Below are 9943 nucleotides of genomic sequence, written 5' to 3'. Positions count from 1 at the left end.
GCAGAAGAAGGATAGAGCAGAGTGCAGAGGGTGCCCTATATTGAGCTGGGGGCCTCTGGGGAGAGCCCGCCAGCCTGACCCAATGAGTCCACTTGGTTCTGGCCAGCCACACACAGCAGCAGAGACTCCCTCCTCRGTTAGGCAGTAATGTCTTGGTGTTTCCCATCCCCTCCCTCTCCCAGAGCCCTGGGCTCCAACCCCGAGAACGCAGTAGGTCCTAGCGCCATGGCCGGACCAGCCTACAAGCATCCCCACCCTCCCCCCAAGCCCCCGGCATCACCGAGGCCAGTCCGCCCTTGGCGCCCCGGGACATGCCCGCGCGGGGGCAGCCGGGCTAGAACTCAGTCTGCACCACCTCGCCGCTCTCCGTCGTGCCCACGCTGCCCGTGGCGGCCGGCTCGGCGGGCTCCAGGCTGCGCTCCCTGCCCAGTGCTGACACCTCCTCTCCTGTCTCCTTGTCGCTGGGTTTGTGGCTATCTGCATTGGCCTGGTGCTCTGCCGATGAGGGAGAGGGCTCGGCGAGGGACGTGGGCGCTGGTGGCACGGCACAGCACACCCCTGTCCCCGTGCTGGCTGGGCCCTCGGGGGTGGCATYACGCAGGGCAGAGCTCTCTGCAGAAGTGGCTTCCTGGGACCCTTCTGCTGCTGGCTCCTTGGAGGCACCGCTCTCCYGGGTGACAACGGTACCGTTCGTCAGCCGTTCCTCTGCCTCGACATCAGCAGGGCCTGCGGGTTCCTTGAGAACCTCCTTCTCCAGCATTTCCCGGATCTCCTTCACACTGTCAGGAGAGCCTCGTGTTGCCTGAGGGGCCGGCTCCTCTGGCTCGTGCTCCTCTTGGGAGGTCTGGTGCATCAGCGCTTCGGTGCCAGACTCATAAGGCAGGGCCCCCTCGTCGTCTTGGATGACTGACACCACTTGCTTCGCCCTGCGGCGCTTGTCGGCGGCCGGCTCRGCGTCGGACTGGCTGCTGTACTCCTCTCCCCAGTCGATGGGGATGCCCTCACCCAGCAAGTGGAGGTTGGGATCGCTGTTGTGCATCACCATGCTGTCGCGGTATAGGTTGTGCTTCCTCTGCACGGCCGCCTCCTTCACAGCTGGGACAGCACGGAGAGAGGCATCAGATTAGCTGCCTACACAGGACAGTGCTTGAGGGGCCCCCGGGCAGCCCCCAGGTGGGGCAGGGCCCCTCCTGGCCTTCCTAGCATGCAGGGTGGGTGCAGGAGAAGGTACCCGCGGCTGGGTGCCACCTCTGCGGCTGGCTCACAGCCCAGCTGGCGCTCGGCTCAGGCAGCTGTGGCCAGCTGTGGTCGCTGCGATGAACAGGGTGAAAGAGGCTYGGGGAGAGATTTGGGAGCACGCTCTGTCTCTAACGCAAAATGCATGAGATGCCCACAGGAGATACAAAGGGCACGGAGTAACTGGCAGAGGGAAACACGGCKGTACACAGTGTGGGAAGATGGAGGCAGCAGCCCCAAGTGCCTTGGCATGGGGAAAYGGGCAGGACTTGGCAGATGGCCCCAAGCAGGGAAGGAGAGAGARGGCAGGGGGTTGGGAGGATGGAGTGAATGTTTCCACCAGGCCTGGATGGGGGCAGGCCATTACAGTAGGATGGATTTGAGCTGGATGAGTATTTGGGCTGCCCGGATGGAAAAGAGAGGACATCATCTTCCACTCTTATAGCTCTTAGGAGGGGCAGATCTGAAACCACTTTGGAAGGAGGGGACCAAAAGGACCTGCCACAGCACCTGGCTTTGGGCACTGAGGCAATGCTGGCAGCAATACGCAAGCAGGCACAAGGTGTCTGTCCCCAGGGATCAGCACCAACAAGGGAGCAGAGCTGTGCTCGGCTCTGCCGGCTGGACAGAGCTCTGACTGCTCACCCAGCACCCAGCACAGGGATCTCCTGCTCCTACACCATCAAGCAAGGGCATGTCTCACTCCCACAGCACTCAGMATGGACCTCCTGCTCATACAGCACCCAGCACAGGGACCTCCTGCTCGTATGGTTCTCAGTACAAGCCCTCCAGGAGCTCCAGATGCTGCTAAACCCAGAGCTACATGGGTTCACAAACACTCGGCAGCCTCTCCACCCAGCATCCACTAACCACACCGGGGTGCAGGGATGCTGAAGGCCCTCCACATCCCTTCCCAAGGCAGTGGGRAGCTGAGCAGGGTTCAGGCTTCCCCACCACCCTGGAGCTACAGGGCCCTACCTTGCATGATGTCTTTCATCACTGACTGCAGCACAACCTCTTCATAAGTGTTCTCCACAAGGATAAAGCTGGCAAAGTCCTCAAAGATCAGCTCTTGGAACTTGGCTAACTCCTGCCGCAGAGAAGAGGTGAATCAGATTTTTGCCTGCCCAGCAGATCCAGTGACATCTGCCTCGGAGCATGCCCACGATGCTGGGCTTTAACCCACCAGGGCCGGGGAATACCACCCTCCCAATGGGCATGGCCATGGCCTTTAAGCTACCCCAAAGAACAATAAGCAGCAAATCTGGGTTAGCTGGGTGCAAGGTGGGGGTCCTCTGAAATGCACCATCAAGGCAATTCAGTTACCTGACTATATATAGTCTTCCATGTTCAACTTTCCCACTCCTTTCCTACCTCTGACCAACTTAAGCCCAGTGAGGTCAAGGAGGAGGAAGAGATCAGGCCCATCCTTGGAGAGAGAGGGATGGTCAGCCCTGGTGCCCCTCCACAGTGGGGTCCTCTTTGGCTCTTACCCCCTTGCAGGTCGGTGCCAGCTTTTTCAGCAGGAAGGGGATGGTGATCTGGAGCAGGGCTTCCCTGAAGAACTTCTTCCGCACAGTGCTGCTGTCATAGTCATATTTCTGCAGGGCAAGCAAGAGGGCAGGATTGGGTTAATGCTGTGGGAAACAGTGCTGGCAGAGGCAGGTCTCACCCAGGACCACGCTGCCTCAAGGCTGTGTGCTAGCAGCTCCAGCTGCACCCATACATTTAGGATCCATKGCCAGCAACAAGGCCCTGATGGAGGAGCCTGAATCACAAACCCCCCGGATTTTGGCCCCCAACCCCTTCTCTCAGGAGCGTGTGGGTTCCTCTGCCTCTTGCTCTCCCACCCCTCATCTGTTTAGTTCTCAGGGGCATTTGAGCCAGGCAGCACCTGGCTCCTCCATCTCTTTTCTCCAGAAGCGTTTGGGCCAGTGTGAAACTGGAGTGGCTTTTACATTGACATATGCATGTAGTCAGAGGGGATYGAAGGCATCTGGTTCCTCCTCGAAGCTTTCCTACCCACCTGCCCCAAATCTCAGCAAAATACGTAACAGTCTCAATATACAGAACTGTTTTCTCAGAAAACTTGTGTTATAATCAGAAATGTGACTCTTGACCTCTTTCCCAGGCTCCCAGCCCTCTGATGAAGGCCACCTCTCGAGAAGGCACCCATACACCACAGGAACAGCCCACGATCTACCACTCTGCCACTTTCCTGCCCCCCTCACCTTGAGCACCCGCTCGAGGATGCGCTGGATTGACTTGCACAAGTCGTCTTTGCCCTGAAGCTTTCCCAGCTCCTGATGGAGGAGGGTCTCGAACGTGTGCACAGCGTYGTCCATTTGCTATGACAAGAGGCACACCATCAGTACTGGGAAGGGACCCCAAAGGTGGCCAGCCATGGCGGTGGGGGGGGGGGCCTCCTTTGGGGCACCATGATGCCAAGACAAGCCTTTACACTGGCAAGGCCCACAACATCCTGGTGTAGCATCTGTACCCTCCACCTTGAGGACCATGTGGGGAACCAAGAGGGCTGGGGCTGGGCATCAGCTTGGGGGCCGTTGGCTCAGCTACCTTCAGCAAGCCCTGGGCGCTATGGTCTGGTACACTGATCCCAGCCTGCTCACCAGCATCTCCCAGCACCACAYGCATCCTTGGGGGATGCTCGGTGCACCCACCACCCCTGGGCCCGCAGACCTGTCCCAGCAGCAGTCCTGGCCCGTTACCCTTCTGTTGCCTTGGTCCACCCAAAAGTGCTGATGTGGGGGATGGAGGGTGCCCAAAGCTGGTTCACATCCCCTCTCTGGACCCTGCTCCAGGTTTAGCTGGGCTTGGCCCCATAGGTGGGCTACTGGCCTTGCTAGTGCCAGTGGGCTCAGAGGTAGGTCAAATGGGTCAGCAGTGCTGTGACAGGTTTCTTTGCCCAAGGGTGGGCACTGATGMCACACCGCAAGGGTGGCCCACACTGTTGTACATCCCTGGGCTCTCTCCTTGCAAGTGATAGACTCCCCTGCATGGCACGGGCTCCCCTGCTTGTGCTCCACACCAAGGGGGACAGCCAGATCTGGCACACGCCGTGCAGGGCAKCTGGGTGGTAATGGCATGAAGGGCCTTCAGATGGATACAAATCCCAGTCAGATCTCTGCCTAGGCAGAGAGTTTGACCAGCCTGGTCTCCACATACATGGCTCACCACTGTGCCTCCCCTCGTGACTTCCCCAACCCCTCTGCTCTCAAACCCTAGGAAGACRCAAGAGGACAGTGTAAGGCAGGACCACAACTGGTCACCAGGTGAAGCAGCTGTCCCCATCCTACCTGTCTCATGTGGATCTGGGCCCTCTGCTTGAAGACAGATGTGCTGGAGACATCAAACCGTTGCTGAAGACCCTCCAGTTTCAGCTGGTCCATCTTCTCATAGCATGACTGCATCTTGACAGGGTGGAAGGCCAGGTGCGAAAGCTTCTCCATGTACTAGGGACAGAACCACAGCTCAGCAAGCAAKCAGGACAGCCTCTTTGCATGCTGGGGGCCATCCCCAACACCAGGCATGGCAGCCTGGACTGCCACAGGTCAAGCCCATGTCTCCAGTAAGCTGGGGACCTGAACCTATTTGCTGCCAGTAAAGACAGTCCGGTGACTCTGGGCTCCTTCACCAAAGCTGTAGGTGGACATTGGTGGTGCAAGGAGGTCCTCTGGGACCAACAAGAAAGCAGGGAAAGGGGTGGAGGTTTCTCTGCTTATGGCTCAGAGGGGCAACAGCACAAACTCCCCTCCCTCCACCACCTGCCGTGCTTGAGCCCCCTTGTCAGATGGGCTTGGTCCTGCTGCATGACCTGGCAATGCCATTCCCATCTTCTAGGAACACTTCCCACATCTGCCAGCACTGCCAGGGGGCTATGGGCTTCACCCCTATGGGGAACTATTTTCTCTGCCTTGGGTCCCACAGTTCATCCCACAGTGCAGTCCTCACTGGGCATGGCAGCAGGACTGCCCCTCCACTCCTGAGCCCTGTCCTGCCAGCCAGCAAGAAGCCTCCCCAGGCCTCACCTCTACCAGTTTCTCCGGGCCGCCCTCGTTGACGATGTTCATGTTCATGTCCGTGACCTCCTTGAAGAACACCTCCCGCACCTCGGCAAAGCCCTGGCTCGTGGGGGTCATCAGAGCCTCCAGGATGGAAGAGATGTAGGGCTGGACATGGTTACGGACACAGATCTCCGCTTTGGGGAGGACGAATGCTGGRCAGAGAGCAGGGGTAAGAATGGCAAGTCTCCTCCTCTGCCCTTTCAGCTTGGAGCCCTCAGACAATCCAGGCCCTAATCAACCCAGAGCATGGGGTCTGCCCCCTCTCCCCAAACCATTCTAGGAGAGGATCAATCTGCGCCTCCCCCAGATTTACGTGGAAACTCAAGGTGTTCTTGCAGATGACCTTCCAGTCCATATTAAATCTGTTCCACCCCCCACTGCTCTGGTTTGGGGTCACTACCCACCTTGTCTCTCAGCTCCTGGGTCCCTGCTCTTCCTGCAGCCCAGAAGTGCAAATCTGGTGCATGCACCTTGGCCACTCCAGCTCCTGGCCTCTCCTCCTGAGGCTCTATGTTCTGCTGTACTGCCTGATCCCACTTGCTATGCCAACATGAGTCATGCTCCACCCCAGAAACAGCTGCATATTGGTAAAATAGTTTTCACATCATACTGGCAACTGTTCGCATATATACAGCCCATCTRTGCCTGCCACAGCCTCCAAGAGTTTGGAGGGCCCTCTCCCTCTAGGGCTGTACCTCGGATCTTGCTGGCCAAGTGCTCCTTTGAAGTGATGATCTGGTCCATGTCTGTACGGATGGTGCTCTCCATCTGGGGACGTTCCAGTTCACATTTGGTCACCATTGCATCATACTGGGCCTTTGTCTGGTCATAGACCATCCTGTAGACAGCATCCGAGATCTAGAGAGACAGACACTGTCAGCATGCCATCTCACGCATCCTGCTGCAGCCCAGCGACCATCACCATTAGCTTCCCTATAGGTAGTGAGCTTCCCTATAGGTAGTGAGATGCAGTGAGGGAACACACATCATTCTCCTGACCAGACCCATCCTTGCAGCCTGGCAGTAGGTCTTCCAGGTCAGGGATTCCCAAGCTGGGCAAGATGAAGCCCCGAGGATGCATAAGCCACTTTAAAGAGGTACCTGACCAGCACAGAGCTGGGCGCTGCCACCATCGGCAGAAAGGGCTGCAAACCTGCCCTGCCTCCAGCAGAGAAAGGCCATGGGATGCTCCAGGCCTGGGTAGGGGAGAACCTGGCCCCATTTGAAAGCTGTGGATTGAATTCAGCCCAGCAGAGCCCAAACATTCAGTAATTCTGTGTGGTCTTGTCCGATTCCTGCCCTGAACCCAGCCAGRAGTTTGGGGGCTGTTACTGATGCATGCAGTGGTTCTGGTCCAGCATTGAGCCCAGAGAAGCACCCCCAGARCCCCCCAGAGCCCCCCACAGGTATGGGGACATAGCCATGGGTACTACAGGAACTGCACTCCCAGAGAGGATGCGTCCCTGCTGCTATACACTGCTGCTCTGGCGGCACAGCACCCTTCTCCATTTGGGCATCAGACACGTGAGTTTGCAGTTAGATGCCAGCCAAATCCCCCAGATAAAGCTGGTCCCCAACGGAGGAGCCCACAGCCTCCTTGCACTCGTCACCGACTGCAGCGGCTCGCTGAGGCCTCGCAGGAGTYTGCAGCCAAACTCTGAAATTTTAGGGCCGGCAGGAGGCAGACCTGCTCCTCCCCTCTGTCTCTCGGGCTCCCAAGTTTTCCAGCAATAATCCAGAGCTGCACTGTTAAGACCAAAGCTACCAAAAGGGCAGCATTTGTGTATTTTCAGGCTGCTTCAATGGAACTTTGTTATGAGCCTTGCAGAAATTTTCTATTGGCTTTAGGCTTTTAATAGGCAATTCTGAAGAGCATTTGCTCTTTCGCAAGGTTTATGATGGGCTGGATTTAGCCTGCCCTGGTCTAAAAATGGCTTGCTAAATATAGCCAGGACAGGCCGCGTCGCTGGCTTTGCCCGGGGCGTGTGTTTCCTAGCGCTTGTGTCCCTCGCCCAGGGGACTCGCCGGCACCGCAGACGTGCGTGGCGGAGCTGGCACGCTGGAAATGGCTGTTTACACTGCCACAACAGGGAGCTTTTAAAAACCAGCAGCAAAGAATAAGGACTGCTTCTTTTGCCGCGGCCCGGAGAGGGGGCGAAGCAGGGTGTGACGCTGAGTCAGCCGCCAGCAGGAAACCGGGCAGGCTCCGAGCGCCGAGTCCCGGCGGCGAGAGGAGAAAGGCGTGCTCGCCAGAGGCTCGCCAGCGGCCCCGGGGCCAGCCCTGCCTCCCGGGGCATCCCCAGAGCACAGSCAGCCACGGGAAGGAAATCCCATCTCCCCTCCGTCCCGCCGGACCTCCGGCGCGGCAGCTCCCGTGCAGCGTGATCCCGCACCTGGATCCAGGTCCTCTGCCGCTCCTGCGTCTTGCCCTTCAGCCTCGGACCAATGGCACTCTTCAGCTCCGGGRCCAGCTCCTCCATCACCAGGTTACTCAGGATCTGCGAGGGCCAAGGCAGGGAGCCGTTAGTGACCCCGACCTGCCACCCCCGTCTCCCATCCCCAAAGCCACTTCCCGGTGGCTCGGGGCTGGTGTTGGGCCAGAGGAGGAGGTGGGCCCTCACCTGGGTTTCGTTGCCGCACAGCATGTCCCAGGTGCCGTACTGCTCCTTCGACTGGCGGTACATGCGGACGGCGTCCGTAAAGGCTGGAGCCTCCACTTTGGAGTCCTCGGAGATCCCTGGGGGAGGATGGGAGGGCAGCGGGTGAGTGAGCACGGCGGGGAAAACGGGCCTCTTTGCACGCCCCACGGCACGGGGGCCAGCCGCCTACGGCACCTCCAGCCCACCATCGCAGAGCTTCCCCACTTCCCTCACGCCCTCACGGGAGCCTGGGGCTGCCGCTGGGGCGGGGAGGACTCGTGGCCAAAGCCCTGGCTCTGACCAGGCASGGTGAGCGGCAGAGCCTGCCCCAGTCCCACCAGCAGCTGCGTGGGCTCCCGCTTTGTCCAGAGAAGCACCACCGCAGAGCTGGATGCAGGACAGGAAAGCACCCAAGAGTGCCGGCTCGGCCAGACCGGGGGGATCAGCAAGCCCCAGCGGCGCAGCTTGAGCGAGGGCTTGGCAGATTGGGGGCTCGGCGAGCCCCGGTGGTGCGTCAGGACCTGGGGGATCAGTGAGCCCCGACAGCACGGCGGGACCAGGGGTGCTGCAAGCCCTGACGGTGCATTGGGACCTGGGGGCTCGGCGAGCCCCACTGGTGTGGCGGCATGGGGCTGCTTGGAGCAGGCTGGAGGAAGGGAGACCTACGGGAAGCGGTGCAATTTGGAAGGAAGAGGAAAGTGGTTGAAAGGAGTCAGGGATGAGTCACGGCCAGCGCACGGTTCCTGGAGCCAGCCTCATGGGGAGGCGTATTGTGCTCCAGCCGATTTCACTCCCACCGAGATTTCATTGCCATGATTCACCGCGGCACGGCTCACGGCTCAGCCCACGGCGGGCCGGGGCCGCCGGCACACGGAGGGGGTCGGGCATCCCCCCCCCCCACCTTCCCCAAACGTCTGCAGCCCCATCAGCAGGATAAAGCCCAAAGGGAAACAGGACCCGCCAGGAGGAGGGAGCAGCATGCTGGGGATCCGCTGAGATAGCTGGAGACCAAAGAGAAGAGGAGGAGGAGGAGGAGGAGGAAGAGATGGTGCCAACCTTTCCTGAGCTACTTCGCCATGTGACAGCTCAAGCTCAAAGACAACGGGGTGGCAGACAGACAGGACAGCCTGGCTCAGCAGAGCCTGCTATTAAATGCCCCACGCACACTCCTGCCTCGCCCCCAGCCCGTCTGGGGTCCAGCTGCTGAACCGCGCGCCAGCCAGCCAGAAACGGTCACCGCTGCGTAACGGCGAGGTTTAAGCCYGGGGCAGAGGCTGAGCAAGTGCAGCCAGAGCTCGGGATCCCTCGCCACCCCTGGGCTGCAGCAGCCGCCGGTCTCTGCCCCACATATGCTGGGGCACGCGTGAGAGTTGCCCCTCGGAGCAACGACAGCGAAGGCACGAGGCGCATCCCCGTCAGCCACGTCCGTGGAACAGCGACGGCTCAACGCACGAGACCCCCCAGCAAGCTGGAGCAGACGGCGCCTTAGGGAGATCCAGCCAAAGGTGTCTTCTCCCTTTCCCAAGAAAGGCAGGGCCCCTGGTTTATTTAGCAGATCTTTTCCAACACACACAGATTTCTCTAAGGCGATTATATTTAACTCTAAGCCTAAGCAGCTTTTCCTAAGGGGCAGCTTAATACATGGGGAAAAAACAGATGAGAAAGTTGAAGTCTGACCCTTTCTAAACGCTCGGCTGGCTGCAGCGTGAGCCCGAGCAGGGCCGTGCTTTCAGGAGCCCGTGTGGGCGAGCGGTAAGTATTTATCCTGCAGCAGCTCCTTGGAGCTCGTCTCCAGCTCCAGGCACAGTGTCGGTCTGGACAGGACCACCTGGCCACCGGCTTGACCTCGCATCAGAGCCACAGCAGCCATCCCATGTCTGCTGRGCTGCGCGGAAAGCAGGCAGGGCTGGCCCCGAGCGGCCACCTGGTCAGCCCCACCAGCAAGTAGGTCACTCATCCTTGGCACGGACCTGCCACAGGCAC

The 9943-nt window shown here is 59.5% G+C and overlaps 1 protein-coding gene across 1 annotated transcript in view; it reads right to left on the bottom strand.

The window, feature by feature from the left end:
* Nucleotides 1-301: 301 nt before the first annotated feature.
* FAM129B (family with sequence similarity 129 member B) overlaps nt 302-9943 on the bottom strand; it is a 53395-nt gene continuing 43753 nt past the window's right edge. The window contains exons 7-15 of the mRNA XM_026059783.1: nt 7943-8058; nt 7715-7819; nt 6017-6179; nt 5286-5473; nt 4554-4709; nt 3468-3584; nt 2730-2837; nt 2215-2326; nt 302-1095 (exon numbers count right to left, since the gene is read on the bottom strand). Coding sequence (XP_025915568.1) covers nt 335-1095; nt 2215-2326; nt 2730-2837; nt 3468-3584; nt 4554-4709; nt 5286-5473; nt 6017-6179; nt 7715-7819; nt 7943-8058 — 1826 coding nt within the window. The 3' untranslated portion in view covers nt 302-334. The remainder of the gene's footprint in view (nt 1096-2214; nt 2327-2729; nt 2838-3467; nt 3585-4553; nt 4710-5285; nt 5474-6016; nt 6180-7714; nt 7820-7942; nt 8059-9943) is intronic.

Source organism: Apteryx rowi, unplaced genomic scaffold (assembly GCF_003343035.1).
Source record: "Apteryx rowi isolate R43461 unplaced genomic scaffold, aptRow1 scaffold_16, whole genome shotgun sequence".
Lineage (NCBI taxonomy): Eukaryota > Metazoa > Chordata > Aves > Apterygiformes > Apterygidae > Apteryx > Apteryx rowi.
This window is presented reverse-complemented; position numbering and strand designations above follow the sequence as displayed.